The following is a 26,393-nucleotide window of genomic DNA, read 5'->3' on the forward strand; positions in this document are numbered from 1 at the left end:
GTTTTATTAAAATATGGTAACCCTAAAGTAGACGTATGTAATAACCAAATTCTGCAACCAAAATGTGCAGGCACAAAATGCCCAAGCTCAGCTGAAAATTTATTCCCAAGGGTCTGTCTATACTGCAAGCGAAAGCGTGATTGGTCACAGGTATACCTTCCGTACATGTGGTGGCACGGACAAGCAACTGGAATACATACCCAGGGACTCTGCAGGACTCCGGCTGCTAACCCATGCCTAAACCCATGACACCACATGTACTCTGCTACTGTTACCCATGGTAGCTAGATTAAACCTAGCATAGCTCTGCCTACCTTCACTTGCAAGTGTGGACATATTCTAAGACTAGGACAACCAAGTTGTCATGTGTTACATAAACTAGACTTGATTCCATCTGTAGCGGTGAAAAACTGGCAGATTAGTCCAGTATCTCAGCTAAATTAATGAGTTTTTATTTCAGTTCTTTGCATGTACTTAAAACACTCCTTAAAGGTGTCCATTTATCAATCCTGGAAATGCAGCCCTCTAGATACAGAACATATACATCACACTAATAACGACAGGTCAACTTCCCCCACATTATCCCACCAATGTGCCTCAGCCTTGTACAGCGGGACCACTTATGGGGATAAGCAGAGTTCAGTCGACAGGTACATTAGTTCTTGGACTCTCCATAGGGACTGAGTAGTGATTTGTGATAAGGCCACTGTCCACAGGGCCTGGACCAAAACACAGTAAGCAATCATCAGACAGTAAGAGCTTTCAGTCACTACTGATTAAGGCTGGATTTGACTTGGCAATCTAGAGATGAAAAGCTTTATATCATTCCCAATTCCCAGAGCAATCAAGCTCCAACTAAGGTTGTTGAGTTCCATCTTGAAGCAGGACCCAATAAGTCTCATACAACTGTTGGTCTGAGGTGTATAATATGAAGAGGGCAATTGATAGTTTGCTGTACAGTTGCATCTCCTATTTTGGTACCTGCTGTAAGTAAAAGTTAGAACAAATATGTAACCTCAGTACAAAGTGGGGTACTATAGAATGGATCCATTTGTACATTACAAGCAGTTTAACCAGTTCATCTACAGCACTGTAGTTCCTAACATTAGGACTTTATTAACGCAAACAGCAACTGAGTATTCTTGAACTACATAGCCTGTGTAAAGTACACTTAAGCATGTTTAAAGGATTTTAAAATCAACTATTCTGGACATAGGACAATACACACCTAGACATGCCTCTTGCAATAATAGGATTTTGAAGTGTAAATAATCCTGCAATTCATTTTTCACGTATTTGTACACACAAGCATCTAAAAAAAAAGTTAAAATATCACTCAAACTTATTTGTATAGCATCCATCAAGCAAGCTTCTTAAGGAGATTTTAAAACATGATTATAGAGACAAGAAAAGATCACAAACAGGAATGGTCCTCGGACTGACTATTCCTGAACAGTGGCTCCTGAGACCAAAATGTTGAACTAGGCATCCCCCTGCCCATTTGTTACAGCAAAAAAATTCTTTGGATGAATCCCAAGATGTGTAGGATGTATTTTTTTTAAAATCACCTATATCTGAGTCTGAAGATATTGTGACTTTCTTCTTAACCATATTGGAGAGGGCTCCAACCACTATCAGTTACAGCACCCAGCCAAGATTAGGTTAACATCAAGAAGGATTTTAAAAATGTGGACCTAGTAGAATCTACTGGATGAAAAGGGTGTTTTATTTTGTTTAATATAAGGTGAGGAGCTGGCAGAGTTAGACGGTTTTATATTCAAACCTTAGCAGGTCAGGCGGAGACAGAAGGGAGGGCTTCACAGTTTGTAACGAAGAAGAACTATCACGATACACACCATGGTCTTGTCACCTACCCATTCTCTTGTTCTCCCAGGGCACCTACCTTACTGTACGTCACTACCGACAAGTTGTTCGAGTGACTGCTGGGGGAGAGATTTACAGAGTTTTGTGACAGTCCGTTCTGATCTTGTTCAATTTGGTCAGGAGCAGGCCCCCACGTGTTTTTGCCGATTGTGCCTAGCTCAGAACCCCCAGGGTCTTTTAGGTTGTTTTCATCTGGTTGCCTGTTCTTCTGCGGAGAGGCGAAGGGGTTAAAGTTTCCTTCTACCTTGCGATGTGGTTGTGTGTTGAATTCCGTTTCGAAGGATGACAGCTGCTGCGTTACTCCTAAAAGTCCTCCAACCTCCACGCTGAGGATCACCCAGATGACATCTGTGAAAAGGGAAGGTCATTGATGTCACTATTAGATATAGCTTACGGGGAATAGGGAGACCACTCCTGCCCCTGTAATACAATAATAATATTTTTAACTTACTTAGCATTTTTCAACCATACATTTTTACAGTGTTTTGCAAGCATCAGGTAAGCCTAACACCTCTGAAAAGCATGCAAGTGTTCTGCCAAGTAAGCAACAGTATATGCTACTCAGGACAGTAGCCAAGTATTAAACAAAAAAAAGTAATAATTGTTCTTGCAACATAAAGGCCCACACACACAGTCTAGTTTCCTATAGACTGAAAGCACCAAGAAAGTGAGACTTGCCCAAAGCCACAGAGCAAGAGTGAGTGGCAGACTGAAAGAACCCAGACGACTACTCCAGTCCTTCACTTTTCTGCTGCAGAATACGCTTATTTACATCAGCTTCGCTTACATCTGTAAGTGAGCAATCTGGCAGGGTTATGTAAATGAATGTCCCGATTTTTACATTCGTGGGTTACAAATTGTTGTAATAAGCCATAAATCTAGTGTGTCTGTTCAGTTCATGATTTTTAGTGTCTAGTAGAGTTCTGAATTTAAACTCCCAGAGTCGACATTTGAAAGTGTTGTGCAGGTTTTCTTTGAGGAGGACTGAAAGGTCAGATATAGAGCAATTACTTTGTAAAAATCATTCACCCAGAGGTGATAGGGAGTTTTTCGTCTCATTTTCCTGTGTCAGTTCGAGCATGTAGTGATTGTCCGGTTTCACCCACATAGTTGCTATTGTGGCATTTAGTGCACTGCATGAGGTATACCACATGTTGTGATTGGCACCCAACAAGGACCAAAATGGTGGAGCATCTTTGGTGAAGGTGATTTTAAGTATGTTCAGGGGTATATACATGGATTGAACAAAGACACTGAATGTATGGCTTATTACAAAAATCTGTAATCCACCAATGACCCCTTTTTGTCCTATGACTGCAGAGGTGTTAACCGGCCCCTCTATCTTGAATGGTCCCTTAGAAGAGTGGTGCCCAACTTATTACACAGGACAACCACAGAAACCTAAGCACAACCTTGTGTGGGCCAAACAAATTCTACATATTTTAATAAGATTCAAAGTCACCTGTCTTGATTTATATTTTAAGTTCAGCTTGTTTCATATGTATTTAGATAGGTAGCTTTTGTGTACAGTATTGTTTATTTACACACTGGTGTAAACTAAAATGATGTAAGCATGACGACAAAACACTAATGAATCAGCCTCTAGTATATTGCGTTGAAGCAGGCTGCGGGCGTTATGAAATGCTCTGGTGGGCCATGTACGGCCCGCGAGCTGTCTGTTGGGCACCCCTGTCTTAGAATATGGGCTAACCACTTATGCTGAACAATCTGTTCCACCTTGCATTTAGCTGTGCAGCTCAGAGTGACTTTCCCAGATCTTAAGAAGAGCTGTGTGTGGATTGAAAGCTTGTCTCTCTCACCAACAGAAGTTGGTCCAATAAAAGATATTACCTCATCCACCTTGTCTCTCTAATCACCTGCTGGTTTTCCTCCAGATAAAGTTAATCTGCAAGCAGCCCAGCTGCTTGCAACAAGCTGCCAATGGCAGGCTAGGGAAAAAGAGGACAGCAGGTTCCTTTACAATTTAGTGTGGCTACCAGTGCTTCTCAAACAGCCCAATTCACAGCATGTCTCTTCTCATTTGCCACCATGCTTAGTTGACAGGGTTTAGGTGCCTTTTCCTTACTAAGTGAGACTAACAGGATTCACTAGCGCCTTTTCTGCTCCCAATATTCCTTTTTCATAGCCATCTTAGCTCGTATATGAATGCATCAGCGATCAACACCCCCATATCCTACCCATGTTTAAATCCTTTATGAAACATCAATTAGGATACTGAAAAGGCACAAGAAATTAGACTAAATCTAATTACTTCTACAGAGGATTCTTCTCTCTTGGTTATACCAACATGGTCAGCAGCTTTCCGCAAAAAAGGTCTGGCAAGTAGTGAAGTGGTGCCATCTGCTGTTAATCTCTGGCAACTCCTCAAGTTTTATCCCAGCATTAGAGGACATGTCAATTCAGGAAAGGCCAGAATGATTAACATGTCATCATGCTTTTAAGGCTTTTTTCCCCTTCCCTATTTGAAAAGAAACTGCAAAGTTTGGATTTGAAACTTTCTGACATGCCCCCATCATTAGTGGAACATCTGTAGACTGAAAATTATATGCAAAGTAGCCCAAAAATTATTTCCTTTACCCACCTGCCAAGCTCACAATTTAGCCATTTGACCGGAAAAAGCTAATAAAATAAATGCTCCCTAACACAACAGTTCCTCTATTGGAGAGGCCGGAGTCTGAGCCTGGCATGTTGTACCACAGAGGTACAAGAGGCCATGTGTCCTAGAAGTTTCAGGCAATTCCTTGCTATGGTGGTTGGAAAATGCCTGAGACTTAAATGATGTCACCCAGGGCCAAAACCTCGCTTGCGGAAGGTATGCCCTGGCGTGTGTCGAGTCCAGCACTGCCGCTACAAACTTTATCCACTGAACAGGGGAGAGAGTTGATTTCCCCACGTTCAGGATAAGGCCCAGTTCATCGAACGTCTTTCTTATGAAGTTGACTTGTAGCTCCACTTGAGCCCTGGAGTGGCCCTTGATCAGCCAGTCATCGAGGTACGGGAACACCTGTATCTGCCGCCTGCGCAGGAACACAGCCACAACCGCCATGCATTTGGTAAACACACGAGACACCGCTGACAGGCCAAAGGGGAGGACTGTGAACTGGTTGTGTTTGCCTCTCACCACAAACCTGAGGTACCTCCTGTGGGACGGTGTAATTGCTATATGAAAGTACGCATCCTTCAAGTCAAGGGCAGCATACCAGTCCCCTGGATCCAAGGAAGGGATGATGGAGGCCAAAGAGGCCATGCGGAACTTCAGTTTCCTCATGAACTTGTTGAGCTCTTGCAGGTGTAGAATGGGCCTTAGCCCACCTTTGGCTTTTGGTATTAGGAAATACTGGGAACAGAAACCTTTGCCCTTCAGCTCCTGAGGAACCTCTTCCACTGCTCCTAGCGATAGGAGTGCACCTCCTGTACGAGGAGTTGCTCGTGAGAAGGGTCCCTGAAGAGGGACAGGGAAGGGTGATGGAAGGGCAGAGAATTGGAGGGAGTATCTCCTCTCTACTATGCAGAGCACCCAGCAGTCCGATGTGATATGGGCCCACACAGGGTAGAAAGGGGATAGTCGGGACAAGAAGGTAAGGCGGGTTGGATCCAGTCCAAGTTCTGGTGCGTCTTCCTTGTTCACACCTTCAAAAGGCCTGCTTCTGACCCCCTGCAGATCATACAGCAATCCTTTTGATGGCTCTCCCCCAAACACGAAGTACGAGGATCACTTCTGGGCATACACTTGCCGCAGACCTTTGAAGCCAGCAGACCGCGGGATGCCCTAGCGCTGGGATAGTGCTGGAGGGGAAACCCCTCCAAAGGAAACTTAAGAACTAAGTAAAGTACCTACTAACTACTTAACACTAACTACATACAGACTGCCACATGCACTTATCACTACAAGAGCAAGGGGAAGTTCCAGCTAATGCTCACTGGCAGTAAGAAGGAACTGCGGGGATGGCGAGTCAGTAGGGCCCCATATTGAGCATCATGATGGTGCCACTCCAGGGGGCGCCCGGACCGACCCGACAGATACTGCTAGGGGAAAAATCTTCTGGCTGTCGTGCGCGCGCGCACACCTGACTGGAATTGACATGAACAAGCACTCGAAGAAACTAATCATTATTTCCATTACTCCAGCTTTCATTGCCTTTCCCAACCCAACTGGCACAGTTTATTTGCAATTATTATGGCTTTGTATTAGCATTAATACAGTTTCATTCATGGGTTAAGAGTCTCAGGCATGTGACTTGCAAGTTAAGTAGCCAAAAAAATTCAGAAACTCAATGCCAGCCCAGTGGTTTAGGATCATCTGAATTCAAATTTGGAGCTCCCTAGATCATGAGGGGCTGGGAGAGCTATGGAAGTAGCACATTTAGTCCCAGGAGAAGCACTTTGTGTTATTTTCAAAACACACCTCTGATTAATGCTCTTAAGTAGCACTGAACTCCAGAGGAAGCCATTTCCAATCCTCTTGAGGGAGGAATGATTGTTTTAATACCTTGGGGGTGGGTTTAAGGAGGGAGAGAAACGGAGGGATGGCAAAATTCTCCTCCCAATACACACACATTCAGAGCTAGTCAAAATTAGGTATGCTGCACATATCTGGAAGGACACCTACTGGTAATAGTCAGCTCCATTACCACCATTTAAGAAAGGGAATTAAAGCACCATATCATTTCAAAAATCTAACAGGGAAGAAACTAATACATGAGTAGGGATCTAAAAATATGGTATATGCAGAAGATCACCACAGGAAAGCAAATTTCCTCTCTAGATGCCCCACACTTGGAGAAACAAAGACAAAAGAATGCTTCTACAAATAAAATTACTCCCACATTCCAAGCATTAGTAATTTTATGACCAACATCATCCGTAGTTATCCCAGCTAAAATATGGGTAATCAAACCATGCGTCAGAGCACCATCCTATCATGCAGAGGGATCAGGAAAGAATTCCACACACTGTGTACAACATTGAACTGGCTATAAATTATGGGGAGGGATCTTCCTTGGAAGCAAGTTATCACTCTTGATGGATCTCATTTGATATGACACCACTTATGTTTCTAACTGAGGAATGTAAATATCAGGAAGAGATATAGATGAAAAAAGCAAATAAAGAAGATTTATAACCTTTACCCTACACTTTACTTCTAATGACCTTTAAAAATAAAAATCACATGCTGTTACATAGCTTTGCAACAACAAAAACAACTGCAGTTATGTAGACATCCTGAACTGAAATAAAAGCAGGAGAGAAAGCTGTCCTCTCTTTTCAGGTATAAATTACATCCCCTTCAAAGAAAGCTTGGATCTGCCGACAGTTCTCAATAAACATGTACATAATTATTTTGTCCCATGGTGGTAACATTTCTCATTTGACCCCATCCATGCATTTAGGGCACTCTGTCAAAAAAAAAATAAATAAATAAATAAATAAATAAAATCTTGTTAGCAATGTTCTTGCTAGCTGTTAGTATCAGTGAAGGTTCAGTGCAAATCTCAAAAGAGTGAAGTGCCCTGCAGAAGATGACAATGGGTTATTTATTATTTAGGTGAGGTCCAAACTATTTTAAGTACTTTCCAAATACAGGCCACGTTTTCCAAAACTAGGTGCATGAGGTTAGGGCTAGTTTACATTTAGGTTTTACTGGGCTAACTATTTTAGTTAAGGATATGATTTTTTTCACCCATTTATTTATTTATTTTTACCAACTTAAGTTTTGCCAGTATAACTGCAACGTAGACCAGCCTTAAATCATAGAATCATAGGACTGGAATGGATCTTGAGAGGTCATCTAGTCCAGTCCCCTGCACTCATAGCAGGACTAAGTATTATCTAGACCATTCCTGATAGGCGTTTGTTTAACCTGCTCTTAAAAAATCTCCAGTGATGGAGATTCCACAACCTCCCTAGGCAATTTATTCCAGTGCTTAACAACCCTGACTGTTAGGAAGTTTTTCCTAATGTCCAACCTAAACCGCCCTTACTTGTCCTATTCTCAGAGGTAAGGAAAAACAATTTTTCCTCCCTCCTCTTTCTAACAACCTTTTACATACTTGAAAACTTATGTTTCCCCTCAGTCTTCTCTTTTCCAGACTAAACAAACCCCCTCGTAGGTCATGTTTTCTAGACCTTTAATAATTTTTGTTGCTCTTCTCTGGACTCTCTCCAATTAGTCCAAATCCGTCCTGAAATATGGCGCTCAGAACTGGACACACTGCTCCAGTTGAGGCCTAATCAGCGCAGAGTACAGCAGAAGAATTACTTCTCATGTCTTGTTTAAACACTCCGGCTATTACATCCCAGAATGATGTTTGCTTTTTTTTTTTTTTGCAACAGGGGGTACACTGTTGACTCACTATGACCCCCAGATCCCTTTCCACAATACTCCTTCCTAGGTAGTCATTTCCCATTTTGTATGTGTGCAACTGATTGTTCCTTCCTAAATGGAGTCCTTTGCATTTGTCCTTATTGAATTTCACCCTATTTACTTCAGATCATTTCTCCAGCTTGTCCAGATCATTCTGAATCAGTATAGTTGGGAACAGCCATGGGAATAGCCATGCAGTGTAAAATATTTCTCTGCTACTATAACTGCACCCAAACTGGGGGAAGGAAGGCAGGATTTGAGCAACTTTAATTATACCAGTATAGTAAAATCAGCACAACTTCCTAGTTTAGATAAACCCTTAGACTTCGAAGTCCATACTTAGGTGCCTAGCTAAGCTGCATGATTTTCAAAAGTGCTGAGCACTTAACAGCTCTCACTTGAGCAAAAAAATTCCTGATATGGACAATTAGACTGTAAAATAGTCTTCCATGAAAACTGGTGCAAACTCTTTTGTTCCACTCTTAAAACTGAATTGGAAAAAACCTGAAGGATCAAGTAGAGAGAACAGTCCAGCATTGGTCCCAAGGGAATAATCTAGCTCAACTCATAGGTCTTCACCATTTCATTTTCTATGTTTAGTTTCTTGGATCTGATAGATCTGCATCTTCCTACTCCTAGTACAAACATGGGGAATGTAATCTGAATGTACTTCAGGATTAACATACTGGCCGCCTGGGATGCTGAAGACAGCACTTATCACAGGACATATACCAAGGACCATCACAATAAAATGCCCAGTGCTCCTCACACCTTGCCAGAGGGAGGTGCTGAATTGGCAGCTATTCCATTAAAACACACAGGAATAAAAGTTACAGTACCTCTAGATTATCATTTGGATATTAGGAGGGTGACTGGGATACCAGCAAGTATTTGGCCAACAGCAATACAAGGATGAAGGCTCCTACCTTGTATGCTTTGGGAGCATTACAAATAAGACAGAACTGCAAAGAGAGGAATAACTTACCTCCATAATAGAGTCCTGTGGCAGTGCACATGCGCCACTGTCCCTGATACATTCCCGCTGTGCTGGGGCTGCACATCTGAACGCTGACATCTGAAATCTCCTGGGGCTCTAGCGACCTGACCATCACCATGTTTACATGGCCAAACTGATCTCCCCCGACGTACTTAAGACAAACCCCTGGGGGCCATGCCTCTGTCCCTGATTGAGTAGAAAAAAGGTATTAAAGGGTCAGTGACAATGCAACTGTAGCGACTTCACATCGGCTTCTTTTCTGGCAAGTGCCTGCTCGAGTAGATAAACATTTTATTAAATTAGTTACACTGCTCTGTTAAACAGTCAAGGAGATGTCAAGTTGGCTAACAGATACCAACCTAGTCAAATTTTCTAGTTCTCATACAACAGCAAGGGGAGAGAAAGATTTTCATACAAAACATAACTGTTCCAGCACATGACCAACTGAAAGGAAAGACCTGTAGAATATGCACAAGTCCTTTAAAAATTGAGAAACCCAGAGCAGTGGTTTAACAAAGTCCAACAGTAATCAACATATCTGAGTGAGACCTGTGATGACACATTCAGCTGCACTTTAGCCATACTGGGGACACATATAGCACTCAATGAAGATGACCAGCTAGTTTTCCATCTTAATTTTACTGTTTTTGTCCCCCCCGCCCCCCCCTCATTGCATAACTGAAAATATTTTAATAGGAAACACACAAGACATTTTCGGGAAGAGCAAATGCTTTTGTGCTCCCTGTTTGTAAAACTGTGAACTAGAAATAACATCTTCTATATTTTTTTATTTCTCCTTCCTGCAGTGAGCCCCTCCCAGCTCCATGATGGGGTGGCTGAACTCTGACAGCGTATACTGAGATCCAAGTTTAGATTGACGTTCTAGGGACTGATGTTGTATAGCATGAAGGAATGGCACAAAGTGGTATTTGGTGCACATGCAACAGCTCATTTGAGGAGAGATGCAGCAGTTTCATGCAACAGCAAAAGAGGAGGGGATGGTGAGAGAAAAACTGAGAAGAATGGCTTTGAAAGAGTTGTAGAACATGGCTCCGGTGGGTGTGTGAAGATCAGTGTCAACAGGGCATTTGGATACTCTCTTGCTCTGAGAATGTGATACGAGCTGGACTGAGAAATTTGGTCTTTGGGCTGTAGGGATTACATTCTGCCTGCTCTAAGTTAATGGGAGCTGTTTAGGGAAGTCCATGGGCTGCAGAGAAACTTGGACAGACATATATGATTATTGCAAGCCTGTGCTGAGATGGCAACTCTGGACAGGTATTAGTGACCAAGCGACATCTTGTAGGAGCATTCCTTGACAGAGACTCTTCCATAAAGTCGGCTATTCTCTGGAGGTACTGCAGCAAGGGCATGGCAGTGAATCATGATTTGTGGGGTTTGAACCTAGAGAGAAAACCATCAACTGAGGAAGTATCAGTGCGGGATAGTTGGAATGGGATCAGGGCAGCTATCTTTGGATCCAGCTACAGTTAGAAACAGCACGAAGGTTGGGGATCCTTGGAAAAGGAAGATCTGAGTGGTTAGCAGGCCTTATGCTGTGATGTGTGGGAGTTATGGAGCGTGACGACTTGTGTGTGAAAGGGTGTGCGGCCTAGCAACATGGTTTTGGTTTAAATAATGTGTGATTTTTATCAGTTTTAATGGCTTGAAGTTTGCCATGTGCTTATAGTGCTATAGCTGATAAGCACCATTAAAACAAAATGATGATTGTGTCCTATTTCAGTACATGCATTTCTCGGGAGATGACAGATTGCAGTAACTGTCCAAAGGAGCTTGCAGCAGTTAGAGGTAGACTGGGAGATGAAAGTAAGTCTGTTGAATCGGGGTGATTCTTTAGTGCTATTATACAAGATTGGCTAGCCTGCAAAAAGACCATCACACTGCAGGAGGACTGGACCTTAGTTTTTGATAACAGGCAAAAAGCCCCTGCCTGAAACCAGTTTATTCATAAACAGAACTACATGCTTACAGAACTCTAATTGACCTGTTCAACCAACTGAGTACATAACAGCTCTGCTCTCTGCATCAGACAGAATGCAGCTCTGCCACACCAAACCCCTCAAAGCGATGCCTCGCTCTGTTTTTTTCATGTTTTAGAACTGAAGTCATTTAATCAAGGGTTGCTGCAGGATCATTAAGAATCTTGGCTTCACTTCAGCATCTACCTAGCAAGATCTAACCTTGAACATTCCAGTCCTTGGATACTAAATATTAATTAAAATATTTTTAAATGTAAGCCACTGGCCTAATCTGCACAGTAACACCACCCCCACAAAAACCTGGATTGAAGCTAAATCAAGTTGTAACAGTGTAGTCTGGCCTTTGTGGATAAGGCGAAGTATCGTTATAGCCAAAATTTACAAAAGAAAGTAATGCTTTAGCCCTGGTGGAAGCCAAAACAAAGTTTGGTTTTGACAGGAAGCCACAAAAACCAAGGAATTCTAAGTTGAAACTGTTAACTTCAACTCCCTACCCACATCCTACAAGACCCAAGGACTTTAGGAAGGGAAACAAATTTTAAAGACAACATAAAATTCACTGTATCTAGAAAAAAAATTTAAGAAACTGAAAATCCACGTTTTCATGAAGGCACATCTGTCACTTGTGGGAGGGATTTTAAGACGTAACCATAAAAACAAAGGGGAAAAAAACCAAGAGAATGAGGGCAGGGAAGCAAAGGGTTTTTAGTTACTGGAAACAAGTCTGTCAGTCAACAGTAGATCTCACTTATGGGGATTTCATTTGGAGCTAGTATTTTTCAGCCTCATCCTGAAAGTTTCTGAAGCTTAGACAGGACCAGGACTTTTAGGAAACTCCTCCTCAACTGCTGAGAAGATTATAGTGCCTTTGCCGTGGGGGTTGCTAAGGTGAAAAACTTGTTTCCCCTGGATCTATCCCTCATCACTTGTCAAGAATGTCTCATATTTGACAGTAACTGTCCATATATTATATACATCAAACGTACAGATTTGCCAAATAGTTTTGCACATTAGTAATAAAGTGCTCCACAGTCACCTTTCCATTTTACCCAAATAGCCACCAAATATACACAGGGAAGTCCAATACGACACCTAAACCCTCTCTCTGCAATAGATGTTTTTTCATAGGATCGCCAGCTTACAAAGTGTTGAGTCTATCTTTACCTCACACTTCTTGCCCATATGTCCTGTATCCAAGTCTAAGTTTTTAGGATGCTGGGCTTTAATAACGTTTGTTTTATAATGTTTAGCATATTACTATACAGTGCTCCAAGTTCCGTGGCAAGAAGAGTCATTTATGATTTTTAACACAGCTGTAATTTGCTCACACGCGATTAAGAACATTAGTCCTTGTTATGCTGTCATTCTGCACAGAAGCAGCAAAAGCATGACAATTAAATTCAGATACACAGGTTAACTACTCATACGACAGACGGTCATTGCAGCACTCGAGGACAAAGTATTATCTCCCTTTGAAACCACGGATCTCATTTTCCTCCCGTAATTACATCTCAGTAGATAAGCGCTGAGAGTTTATTTTGCCTGGCCCCACTTCAGACTCACACGGAGATGACTGTTTTGGCTCACCTCACACTGGAATGTTGTCTCCACAAACTTGCATCACATCCTCTCCTCTAGGAACTGCCACAAGATTACTCTGTTCCTAATTTCACACAATTCACACAGTTTTAATAGAATTGCAACTGTCACAGCCCAGAGTAATTTAGTCTGAGCTTACACCATCTCTTCTCAGAGTCGCATCACCTCCACTGATTTCTTGACACTCTCATAGGTTCTATAAAGTGTCCCACATTTAATTGAAGGGACAGTGTACAGACCACACACAAACGAATGAAATGCAGTTCTAACATACTGGCTGCTCGTGAGTTTCAAGGAGTTTAAATAAAACAATTCTGATTTTAAATGGGCTGAGTTAATTTGCTGAAAAATATCCCTTTTTAAAGGTAAACTGTTTCCATCCTCTTGCTGGAAGAGATTCTGATTAGAAGAGCCTTTTTTAAGAGAGGGAAAGATTGAAAATAAGAAATCCCATACTGAATGAATACCTAAGAAAATAACTGCCCTTGGATTTCATCTTTACTTGGCAAACTCTGTAGTTAGAGACGGGAACTCAAAAGACCATGGAACACCGTAGCTGGTGACGTGCATCTGTCTGAATCAGAATATTGGATAACACTGTCCCCATGCAAGGGCTAATCATGCTCCAATTGGAATCTGTGGCAAAGCTATTGATTTCGGTCGTGTACAATCTGGCTCCAGAGCACCACTCATTCCATTCACTATAGCAAGGCTAAATCTGTTCCTAGAGAGTTGTTCCAATACAACTATCATCCCAATTAAATACGCCTTCCTAAGTGAAGTATACAGCATAGGGATAGAAGAAGAAGTAGAAGAATAAAGAATTCCATCAACAGAAACAACTGAACAATTTTAGGACCACTTCTAGGTCGCATGGCTTTACTTTCAGACTGAGAATTTGCATCACAAATTCCTTGTCCTCAGAGTTTGAAATGTTCAGGATATCCAACAGTCAAAACAGAAGGTCTGAACAGGAAAACGAACATCCCCATAAATACAATGGTGCTACCAGGCTACTGTTCTTACACAGAGCTCAAAGTAAATACACCCAATAAACTATGTACTAACGAAAGGAACAACAGAAAATATCAATCCAGTTTAGAGGGATGGAAACTGCTGAAGTGAGCCTGGGACTGAAAAAAAAAGATTGTAAGGTCCTTCTTAACCCATATAGACCCCATCTGGCTCTATCCCGTCATGTTACCTCCAACACAAAAGAACCCTCCTGGGAAAGGCAGTGAGGAAGGGAGAAGAGGAAGGGGCTTGGAAGCAGATATCACATCACATTTGCTTTCTTTTCTTTCTAACCTATATATAGGCCTTGGCATTACAACATCTCCAGACTAAGCTTCCTAGGGGAGTTACGGTAGATAAGACAGAAATTACAGCTCCCCACCTGTCAACATAACATGCTTCCATTTTGGGCAAATGTCCAAAAAGATGAACATTTTCAAAGGCACCAAAAAGGTAGGCACCTAACTACCATTGACTTTCAATGGTATTTGGGGACTTAGCTGCCTCTTGTGTCTTTGAAAGCCTCCCCCTTCATTAACACCTTGATATGAAATAACTTTATTACTGCGGAACAAAAGATCATTTTAAACAAGTGGATCTTTGTTTCAATCAAGTTTCCAGCTCAGTTCAATGAAAAAGGAAAGATGTACCCCCATTTACCTGTGTTTTGTATCCTCCATGTTTTTGTAAACTGGGTATCAGGAGGGATTGACTCCCCTTCTCCTATGGTAACATCTTCAACAAAGGACATGGAGGGCACATTGATGTTCGGACTCTCAAAGTCATAGTAGGCTCCAATGGCTGCTTGTAGGTTCCTGGAAAGCAAAACAGAATGCAGCCTTAAGTACAGACCAGTTGAATCAGGTCACTCTCAAGGGCTTATATACTCCATCTCTTAAAGTTAAACAAAAAAATTAAGGAGCATTAGTTCCGTTAGGTTAATTTTGGAGTACAAGGTCTTCTGATCCTCTGGCTGTGTGGGATGGATGAAGCACAAAAATCACATGCGTGATTACTCAATTGCTGGATCGCTATGATACAGGCCCTGCTGCTTTCAAGATGCATGGTTATACACAGAATGGCAGGAATTCCAATCAAGGAGCCTATTTATTTACTGCTGTCAGCATACTCAGTCCTGAACACAGTCCCAGCTCCACGGTGCTTATAATCTATTTCAGACAGAGTGTACTTAAGATGCAATAGATCAGATGACGGTAGAAGCCTGCAGCAGTACACACATCTTGGAGCACCATTCAATGTTATGGCCTCTAGAGCCATAGTGAATACTTTAGAAATTAAGTAATTTGATCAGCAATTTCAAAAGAAAGGACAAAAGGATGGGATGAGGACTCAGAACTCCTAGCTTCAATTCCAGGCTACACTATTGTGAGCTTCAGGCAAGTCACTTAACCTCTCAGTTTACCCATCTAAAACAGATAATACCTCACGGGCACACAGAGTTTTCAGTGCTGCAAGATCCTTGGGTAAAAGGTACTGTTGCAATGGAGGTTGGGTGAAGCTTTATTGAAGATGCTGCGTGTAACAGCTGCCCCTCATTCAAGCAGTTAAGCTCCTCTTTAGATTAAAATAAACGAGTCCATAGGAGCAACCACTCAAAAACACAGGCCACATACAAGGCCTGTCAGAAGCTGACCTATGCAAGTAGAGAGGTTTCACTGGGAGCAGAATGCAAATGCAAGGGGGCTGGATATTGTTTGGTGTAGAATGTGTGGGTCTGTAAGCAGAACTACCCAGAGAACAGGTAAAGAGAAGCTTGTCAGAAAGCCAAAGAAACAGAAAGAGAAGCGCTTGCAGCATGACCCTGACAGAAAGCAAAGAGGGCTTTTTGGGTAGAGTGACTGAAGAGAGGCTAGGAGCAGCAAGCAAAGAAACTGCCTCCTGTTTGATTTCTGATGTGTTCAGGGAAGCAGGAGTTTGTGTACATTCATCACCAAAAAAAAGTATATTAGAATTGAAAAAGGTGCAAAAAAGGGCAACAGAAATGATTAGGAGTATGGAACAGCTTCCATATGAAGAGAGATTGAGGCTATGACTACATAAGAGAGCTTACAGTGGCACAGCTGCACCTGCTCTAAGCTGACAGAGAGCTCTCCCGTCGACTTAATTAATCCACTCCCAACGAGCACCAACATAGCACTGTCCACATCGGTGCTTAGGTCACTCAGGGGGGTGGCTTATTCACATCCCTGAGCGACACAGTTATACCAAAGTAAGTGGTAGTGTAGACAGAGCCTAAAAAGGCCGGAACTGTTCACCTTAGAAAAGAGGTGACTAAGAGATTGATAGAGGTCTGTAAAATCATGAATGGTGTAGAGAAAGTGAACGATAAACTGTTATTTACCCCTTTGCACAACACAAGAACTAGGGGTCACCCAATGAAGTTAATAGACAGCAGGTTTAAAACAAATCAATGGAAATACTTCTTCACACAACCAATCTGTGGAACTCGCAGTCATGGAACATTTGAAGGTCTAAAGTATAGCTGGGTTCAAAGAAGAATTACCGAAGTTCATGGAAGATAACTCCATTAATGGCTATTAGCCAAAATGGTCAGGGGGACAACCCCATGCTCTGGGTGTTCCTAAACCTCCAACTGCCAGAAGCACCTGATACTGGCCACTGATGGAAGATAGGATACTGGGCTAGATGGACGATTGGTCTGACCCAGTATGGCTGTTCTGATGCTCTTTTTAAATAAACAGGGTTGCAAAGAGTTACCCATCATCAATCTCCCCTCATAATGGAAACAGCCCACTAGACACACGCCCCCCAATACTAGCTAACTGCTTAAGGTAAAAGTAGTAATTATCTTATACGAAAATTAGGTATGTCTATAGAAGCTATCAGGACTGGGGGAAGAGGGGATAGAGAGCTTAGGTATAAATACATGTTAGCCACAATCATTGCTGCATTAATGTGCATCCTGTTTAAGTCATGGAGAATGTACCCAATGCATCAGGTGACACTGGAGGAATGTTCTGCAGGACATAATAGGTAGTTTTAGGCAGTCAAACAGGTTAAGGTTTTTTTTTATTATTACTGTTAGGTTTTACCTAGCACAGAGCAGACTGATCATAATAGCCACCATGCAAGTTTTTCATTGACACACAATCAATGCATTTTATACTATAAGCCATTATTCCACTCTCTGCATTTTCTACTTAGGAAAGATAGGACTATATTTAAAACAGCCACTCAGTCAAATGCTACAGGAAGGGTGCATGTCACATTAGCCAATAAATGAAGACAAATGCTTGGTTTTACATCATCAGATGCCTGTTGTTTATACACTGAACAAGATCTACATAACTCACGCTGGAGCTGTGCCAAAAGGTTACTGTGCACTCAACCAGTTAACACCATGATCTAGACTTCAGTCTTCACTGAAATTTCTTCCCCACATTACCCTGACCCAAGGTTAAAGATATTACCGTAGCCAGACATGGTACTACTGCATTACTTCCTCCTCTCCATCCATAAACACACAGAGATAAATCTCCAGACATCCTAAAATGTCTGATCCCAACTGTGCAGCACACAAGCAATAAAACCATTGCACTAAGGTGAAAAAAACAAGGAAACAAAAGACAGATTTTGAGGGAAAATTCTGCAGCAATTCTGAAAGCAGCCTGTAGTATTTTGTTTTCTGTTTGCTTGGCTGTGAGCATACTTCAGAGGGTAGTGGGCTATTTGTGCATCAAGGCCCTCTGCCAAGTCTCTTCCCATCCCTGTGTCATATTTCATCAGCTTGCTTTGCCACTGGGAAACAATTCAGAGTCTGCTGCAGCATTTAATAAAAAACCTACTGAACAAGATGCAAGCTGAAAAGCAGACTTGCTGTCCCAGTGTGTCCAGGTATCACAACCCCTCCCTCCCTGCCTGTAGGGTGACCAGATGTCCCGATTTTATAGGGACAGTCCTGATTTTGGGGTCTTTTTCTTATATAGGCTCAGATTTTTCACACTTGCTGTCTGGTCACCCTACCTGCCTGCCAGCCCCCACCCCACACAAAGAGTTGGGTTTTGCTTTGTTTTTTTAAATGCTTGGGCCCTCCCAATGGAGGATTCAAGGAAATTTCTAGAGACTAAACAGAAAATGAAAGTAACAACATAGAAAAGTAGCAGGAGAATGACAAAGCAAATCTCCAAAGTTGAAGCAGGAGAATGCTTTGACACTGAACTGCTCTAAGAGATTCTACTGTGAGGCAGTATGGCATAAGTCATGCACTGCCTGGTTATACAACCAGCAGACAGATTAGACAGCAACATTTCCTTGTTGTCTTTGTCTTTTGGCAGACATCAGATGGAGTATGGGCTTAAACATGATACTACTTCTTTTGGGAAATCACACCTTGCACCAGCAGATGGACACACTAGTAAACCATCTGAACCTTGAGCTACAAAACCACATGCAACCCTGATTCAGTTCCCCACCAATAACTCCATACCGCCAATTCAGTACCAGAGACATTTACAAGTGCAAATTTTGAAAATTAGAAAAATACTTAAAAGCAGAGATCTGCAGATATCCGCGGACCATGTCTGCAGATCGGATGTGGGTACAAAATTTGTATCCACATAGGGCTCTACTTAAAAGTTGATTTTCATCTCTCTTCTCAAAAATCCCTTTATTGGTTTCAAGTCCAAACAAGCACATTTGAGGCCCTGCATGTTGCCAGCTCTTGTCTAAGTTTCTGTCCTCCCTCCCTATTACTATTTACGTGTATCACACCAGTGTGTGAAGCACTTTAGAGACAGGTATGAAAACAAGGCCCCCTCTCTGAAGGATTTATGATCTTACAAACTCCTGATTTATACACGAGATCCTGTTATCTCCTCCCACTTCCACAAACCCCTTGACTTCATTCCTTCAGCTACTCTGCCCTACATCTGGAGCAGCAGCCCTCTTCCAGTATGACAACCCACCTCACTCTTCACTAAATCTCTCCTCAAAACTCACTATTCACCCAGGCCTTCTTCTCCCTAGATGACAAAGTTATAATAATAAATCTGGAACTGTTAAGACAAGTGACAAACTTAACCAACATTATCCACATGAGTAATCTGTCACGGTTCCAGGGTTAGCTGCTCTTTTGTCTGCTTTCTGGTCTCACTGAGTCAGTCCCTGGGCCTTGTGCCTTTACGTATTTCAGGTGGAATCACACGATTCACCCACTCTTAGATGGGGCCCAAGCCTACGGTACTCCATGTGTTGACTGTGCTTACTTTGCCAAATCCAACCTGCAATTCTTTCCTTCGGGAGCCTGTAACCTGTGGTGAGAAGAGTGACCAGACAGCCCTCTTAAATTCCAAGTATTGTTGAACAACAGAAACAAAGAATTTTGAGAAAAATAATTTTAAAATAGAAAACACTACACAAATCTATCTTGCACAAAAGTTTACCACCCCCTGATGGTAACTTAGGCTGGACTAACTTCTTCAGAAACCCCCAGGCAGTGTCTGTGTCATAGTCCCCCAAGCAACTATAAACTCTCAAGAGAATTTTTTTTTTTAAACCTGCCAGGAGTTCTTTTCATCTGTCCTGGTTCCAACCAGTTTTGTGGGCTAGCTAGAGAGAGGAGGCAAAAGCTAATAGCCCTGGCATTGTCCCTTAACTTCCAAATGTTGTATCATTCTTTCCCTTCCTGTCTGTTTTTTCAAACAATCTTCTGTTTAGTTAAATCTATTCATACAGAAAACAAACCAGTAACCAAGTCAACATACAGTACTCAAATTATTTCAGAGCAGCTCCAAATTAGTCATGTAAACTAAATGCCTTCCTTCTCACACCCACCTCTTTTGTCCAGACTTTGGTTTGACTGTAAGCAGCTCTTATTTTCTGTCATTTCAGGCAAATCTATATGAAGTATGCATTTATAGGGTACTTTTCAAAGCACATTTACAGATGTTAATAGAGCCTCATTCTCCCTTACAAGGTAGGCTACTATGATCCCTCTTTTCCACATGGAGAAAAAAAGAGGCAGAGGAGGTAACTTGCTTAAGGCCACACAGAATGGGTAGCAAAGCAGGGAACAGAATGTAAGTATCATGATAACCAGTCCCCTGCTGTAAACACTATGCTATTTTCTCACTTGAGTCTTGATCTTCACAACCAGGCTCATTTCTAACATAGCGAGTGCCCTCCAGAGAAGAAAAGAAAGGAATGTTACAACTGTAGTGTAAGAGAGAATATAGATAATCTGGATATCAGTGTCAACCTTCTCAGCTTCAAACTAGTCAAGGGCAAGATGAACGTGAATGAACTGTGTAGCATCTATTAATTGTGGGCTTCCAATAACACTCCTCTCATCACCAAGTGAGGTCGACATGCAGAAAGGCACTTTGTTTGCCATAAACTCAGCTTCTGAACTAGGGGTATGAACTGAACTGCAGGACAGTATACACCCTATGGGTGAATTTTACTCAAATGCATTCTGTCATGTTTTAAGACTTCATAAGGAAAACATTCACAATGGGGAATAAAATATACTATTGCTTAAGTGACTTGTGAGATTAATTCTTGTCTGTAAAGTTCTCTGAAATCCTTTGATGAAAGATACTATATAAATACAGATCAGAGCACAAAGATACTGTTCAAAGTTAGTGATTCATCTCCATAATAGTTCAGTAACTACAGAAATTTACATACTGATCTTTTATTGGCTTCTCCCCATCCCTGTAGCCACACCACCATCTAGTTACATCTACCTAACAAGAGTATAAAAAACAAGTAAATCACAACCCTTGCTCCTCCTACAGAAAAGCAGAGCAGAAGAGTGATGCAAGAATAAATCAAGAGCTACAGCATTGAATATTGGATGCAAAACAATGTTATACAGAGGCACTTTTGCAGCCTTTTTGAATTCTTCAATAATATAGCTGCTGTGAATTTTCTTTTCTTTTATTCTTTGCAGATCCTTGCACAAAACGTCCCCGGGAACTGCAATGCTCGGCTAGGTGCTTCATGTGAAAACAGTTAAGAGAAAATATGCAAAAGAAAGAAACAGCATACAATCATACGACTGGAAGGGACCTCAAGAGGTCATCTAGTCCAATCCCCTGCACTCATGGCAGGACTAAGAAGTATCTAGACCATTCCTGACCGGTATTTTTCTAACCTGCTCTTAAAAATCTCCAATGATGGAGATTCTACAACTTCCCTAGGCAATTTATTCCAGTGCTTAACCACCCTGACAGTTAGGGAAGTTTTTCCTAATGTCCAACCTAAACCTCCCTTGCAGCAATTTAAGCCCATTGCTTCTTGTCCTATCCTCAGAGGTTAAGAAAAACAATGTTTCTCCCTCCTCCTTCTAACAACCTTTTACATACTTGAAAACTGTTATGTCCCCTCTCAGTCTTCTCTTTTCCAGACTAAACAAACCCAATTTTTTCAATCTTCCCTCATAGGTCATGTTTTCTAGACCTTTAATCATTTTTGTTGCTCTTCTCTGGACTCACTCAAATTTGTCCACATTTTTCCTGAAATGTGGCACCCAGATCTGCACACAATAAGTTGAGGCCTAATCAGCATGGAGTAGAGTGGAAGAATTACTTTTCATGTCTTGTTTATAACACTCCTGCTACATCCCAGAATGATATTCACTCTTTTTGTCAACAGTGTTATACTGTTGACTCATATTTAGCTTCTGGTCCACTATGACACTCAGATCCCTTTTTGCAGTACTCCTTCCTAGGCAGTCATTTCCCATTTTGTATGTGTACAACCAGGACCAGCTCCAGGCACCAGCGCAGCAAGCAGGTGCTTGGGGCGGCCAATGGAAATAGGCAGCACGTCCGGCTCTTCGGCGGCAGGTCCCTCAGTCCCTCTCGGAGGGAAGGGCCTGCCGCCGAATTGCTGCTGAATTATGAAGCAGCAGGATAGAGCTGCCACCGAAGTGCCGCTGATCATGGCTTTTTTTTTTTTTGCCGCTTGGGGCGGCAAAAACACTGGAGCTGGCCCTGTGTACAAATGATTGTTCCTTCCTAAGTGGACTACTTTGCATTTGTCCTTATAGAATTTCATCCTATTTACTTCAGACCATTTCTCCAATTTGTCCAGATCATTTTGAATTTTAATCCTATCCACCAAAGCACTTGCAACCCCTCCCAGTTTGGTATCATCCGCAAACCTTATAAACAGAATTGATCCCCGCTCATTATACCCTTCTAGCAAGGTTTGAACCACTGATAACTACTCTCTGGGAATGGTTTTCCAACCAAAAAGAAGAACAGGAGTACTTGTGGCACCTTAGAGACTAACAAATTTATTAGAGCATAAGCTTTCGTGGACTACAGCCCACTTTATACACCCACCTTATAAGTAGCGCCATCTAGGTTGCATTTCCCTAGTTTGTTTATGAGAAGGTCATGTGAGACAGTATCAAAAGTAGATGAACCTCTTCTCCCTCCTCGGTAATGGAACTCTATAACAAGTTACCTGGGGTTGTTCTGCTCCTTACCACTGACCTGCTGATATACAACACCTGCTGTTTACTTTATTTGCCCCAGCTGCTGGAAAACTGGAGTGATACTACTGAGACGATGGTCAAAATAGGAAAACACACAACTATCCTGCTGATTCTCAAACAGCAGACTCCTCAATGGGATATCCTTGAGAGAGGGCCAAGGAATTGGAAAGAAGGCATTAGAAAATCCCAAGTGAGAGAAAGCTAACACTAAATGTTTTTAGCAGGCATGAGACGTGGTGGCTAAGTGGAAAGACAACAAGTTTTATAACACTGGATGTGTTAATCCATCACCAACTGGCTCGTGATAGACATTCCCTAAACCCATATTTTGACATGAGTTACAGAAATTTTCACTCTTGACTCCTCTTTCAAAAAAATCTATAGGAATTTGTGATTTATGGGAATTTGGATGATCCACGAGACACACACACACACTGAGGGAAGCCGAAGTTTTTAGTTCAACTATTTCATGTTCCCTGATTAGCAGTCTCCCAAGAACTGTTATCAGAAAAGCAAAATCTTTCAAGGTCTCTGCTGCAAATAGCTAGTTCCAAATACCAAACTGGGTTTTCCAGGAAGGGCAGAGAAATCTACACTGATTTTCTGCAGAATGAATGGGCCAGCTAATAGGCAATATATATGCTGTACCTTACGCAGAGAGAGTGCAAGGGAGGGAAACAGACTCTATGTAAGATTTTATGTAATTGTCACTGCTTTCCACACATGAAAAGTGAGAATCACTTTTCTTCAAGGTAGATAAAAAATGGATTTTTAACATCTAAAATTAAATACATTTTTCTTTTTAAAAATAAACCTATTTAAAATGACAACCCTATATTAAGACCTACACGTACTATACTAAAATCATTTAAATCAATTTTTAAAAATCAATATTAAGCAAACACGTTTGCTGCCAAAGTTGTAAATAAAGTCTAACCACTGATCTGGTGGAAGTCACTGGCTAAGCAGCTGAAACCAGAGTTTGTTAAAGCGCCAAACCAACTTCTGACAGCAGTTCAATGAATACTTCACTCAAAGTTGAGAAACCGATTAGAAATTGAAGGAGGAAAGACTGGAAGAGTAAAGCGATCTACGAATAAGAATTGGGTGAGAGAGGATGTGATCTACTAGTTCTAAAATCACGAAGCATATGGTGACGAGAAACAACACTACGATTTTGTCAGGGAGGCCATGGAATCTGAGACTTCCAAAGACCTCTGACTTCAGCCCAGGCGACTGGGAGCTGAATGGTCCCGCCACCTCCCGCAGTGGCAGGGAGTTGTGAGGTACACCCACCTCCTGAGGCAGAGGGCCCTCAAGCTCAAAGTCACCATGGGCCGCAGGGGTACCCCAGCAGCTCCCCGGCTGCCACGGCGGGGCAGGGGAGGGACCCTGGAGGGGGCGCGGAGCTCCCAGCCACCCCGCAGATGCCCAGCCCCTTCCCATTTTCTAAGGGATATTTTTTGTAAAAGTCAGGGGCAGGTCGAGGGCTTCAGTGAATTTTTTTTTTTTTTTTTTTTATTGCCGGTGACCTCCCTGACTTTTACTAAAAATATCCATGGCAAAATCTTAGCCTTAACCAGAAACAATCCATTCAATATATTAACTACAAGTACTAATGCCTTAGCTGAATAAATGTTTTTAAACATGTCTTGATATACTCATTTTTTCCCTAAATATCAGCATATTGTGGTAGTTTTAAGTGAAAAACAATTTCAAAAAGATATTTTTGTCCATTTTTAACTGAATTCCAATTTCCATTCAAACGCAGTTTGATATAAGTCACAAGTTAAAAATTAAGCCAGTAAATACGAACTGAATCATCCACCACTTTCTAACAATAAAAAAATGTAAAAGTCAAGAATGTGAATAAATGCATATTAAACTATATAATGGCTTAAATGTGTACACATATAATATATCCTGGTTAGCAAACAGTAATACCAACTTTAGTGTAAAGGCTATATTTAAGTTGCAAATTAACATGTTTTAATGGTTACCAACCAATGAGAATCAACCTTTTTAAGAAAATAACTGAAGTACAAATGAAAAACAAGAATAAAATTGATTATTTGAATCAAGGTTTTCTGCTTGCTGATTTAAATCATGATTAACATCAGTGACCTAAATCAATCCATGCGGCATTCCTTTAGGAAGCCTGTCTAAAAGTACTAATGAACACATGCATAGTTTAACCATTACCTACCACCCCACCTGCACCAGGTTGAGCATTTTATCTTGCCAAACAACGGAAAGCAAGCTCAGTGACAGAATCAATACCGTGACATTATGAAAAAAGACACAAAAACCCACACAGCCAGCTCCAGCAGCTGAACCATCCTAAGCAGGTGGTCAGAAGCTTTAAGTGTGGGGGAAACTATTTTGAGAATGTCACAGTGGGAGTCCTTAGCCACTTGCGGCCATTAGAAATAGGCAACAGCATCAGAAGAGCAATACACTTCACAGTGTGACAAAGATATATCAAAGCCCACAAGTGTGCAAAAGATTCTAGTAACACCAGCAACTCCTTAGTTATGCCTCCCATCTATAAATGTCTGCATTAAAATAAAGGAGTATAAGCTACAGAAACAGAACAAGTTCAGGCATGTATTGGATCTCAGCTGGACTAAAATGGTAGTATCCTCAATTCCTTCCACTACAGTTGTCTGCCCCCACTTCCATTTCACACCCATCCAATTTTTGAGAGGTCCACAGCTCAACAAGTAAAATTATATGGTATGTCAATCACAGGCTGGAAGTTTATTTTTTTTAAATGGTAAATTATTAGGTTAACTCCCTGAGGAATGAGGGAGGAAAGAAAGTTTGATGGTTTGGGATCTTTTGTACTCTATAAGTAAAAATTGCTTAAGATGGCATTTTGAGTAATCTAACCTATGGTCTCATGATTTTACTAATTTCAGGGTGTGTGGGTGTAGGGCAGAGGTGGGCAAACTACAGCCCGCGGGACCCTCCTGCCTGGCCCCTGAGCTCCTGGCCCAGGAGGCTAGTCCCCAGCCCCTCCCCCACTGTCCCCCTGCCCCACAGCCTCAGCTCACTGCGCTGCCGGCGCAATGCTCTGGGCGGCGGGGCTGCGAGCTCCTGGGTCAGCACAGCTGCAGAGCCTGGCCTGATCCGGTGCTCTGTGCTGCACAGTGGCGTGGCTGGCTCCCACCGGGCAGCGTGGCTGCCTCTCCTGCTGCTCTGGACGGCACATATGTAGCGTAGCCAGCCACCAGTGCTCCGGGCAGCACGGTAAGGAGATGTGGGAGGGTTGGATAGAGGGCAGGAGAGTTCGGGGTGGTGGTGGTCAGGGGGCGGGGCGGTCAGAGGGCAGGGAACAGGGGGGTTGAATAGGGGTAGGGGTCCCGGGAGGTGGGGGGGCAGTCAGGAAGGCAGGGGGTTGGATGGGGTGGCGCGGGGCAGTCAGGGGCAGTCAGGGAACAAGGAGAAGGGATGGTTGGATCAGGCAGGGGTCCCGGGGGGTGAGGCAGCGGGGGGAGGGGGGACAGTCAGAGGACAGGGAATGGGGGAGGGTTGGGTAAGGGGCTTCAAGGGGGCCAGCAGGGAACGGGGGGGGGGTTTGGATGGGGCAGAAGTCCCGGGGGGCTGTCAGGGGGCGAGAAGCAGGGGGGGAATCGGATAGGGGGCGGGGTCCGGGCCACGCCTGGTTGTTTGGGGAGGCATAGCCTCCCCTAACAGGCCCTCCATACAATTTCAGAAACCTGATGCAGCCCTCAGGCCAAAAAGTTTGCCTGCCCCTGGTGTAGGGTTATGTGGAAACATTGATACAGAGATATAATAAACTAGAAAACGGGCTATGCAGTAAATATCAAACAGTCTAACTCAAAATAAAGGACTCAATAGTTGAAATATTTTCTATTCCACATATTGACAATAGAACTGACATTATACTTACACACTGACATCCTGTTATCTATAGCTGAAAAGTGCTGTGGCGTTTTGGTGATAGCACTTAAAGAGCTATCAGGCCAATTACAGGCAGAAAAGCGCCTGTGTAGAAATAAC

General features: G+C 42.4%; 1 protein-coding gene across 14 annotated transcripts in view; it reads right to left on the bottom strand.

Annotated features, from left to right (window-relative positions):
• ILRUN (inflammation and lipid regulator with UBA-like and NBR1-like domains) overlaps nucleotides 1-26,393 on the bottom strand; it is a 50,197-nt gene that overhangs the window by 13,484 nt on the left and 10,320 nt on the right. For 5 of the 14 annotated variants that reach the window (XR_006176336.2, XM_005309680.5, XM_065591681.1 and 2 more), the window contains 3 exons: nucleotides 14,540-14,694; nucleotides 9,255-9,452; nucleotides 1,904-2,232 (listed from right to left, as the gene is read on the bottom strand). Coding sequence is in view for 8 of the 14 variants with exons in the window: in XM_005309680.5 (XP_005309737.2) it covers nucleotides 1,904-2,232; nucleotides 9,255-9,452; nucleotides 14,540-14,694 (682 nt within the window). In the remaining 6 variants the exon portion in view is untranslated. Of the gene's footprint in view, nucleotides 1-1,228; nucleotides 1,313-1,903; nucleotides 2,233-9,254; nucleotides 9,453-14,539; nucleotides 14,695-26,393 lie in introns of all 14 variants that reach the window. The other 9 variants (XR_006176339.2, XM_042858117.2, XM_042858118.2 and 6 more) reach the window with 4 other exon arrangements.

The sequence above is a fragment of the Chrysemys picta genome, chromosome 4 (genome assembly GCF_011386835.1).
Source record: "Chrysemys picta bellii isolate R12L10 chromosome 4, ASM1138683v2, whole genome shotgun sequence".
NCBI classification, from domain to species: Eukaryota; Metazoa; Chordata; order Testudines; family Emydidae; genus Chrysemys; species Chrysemys picta.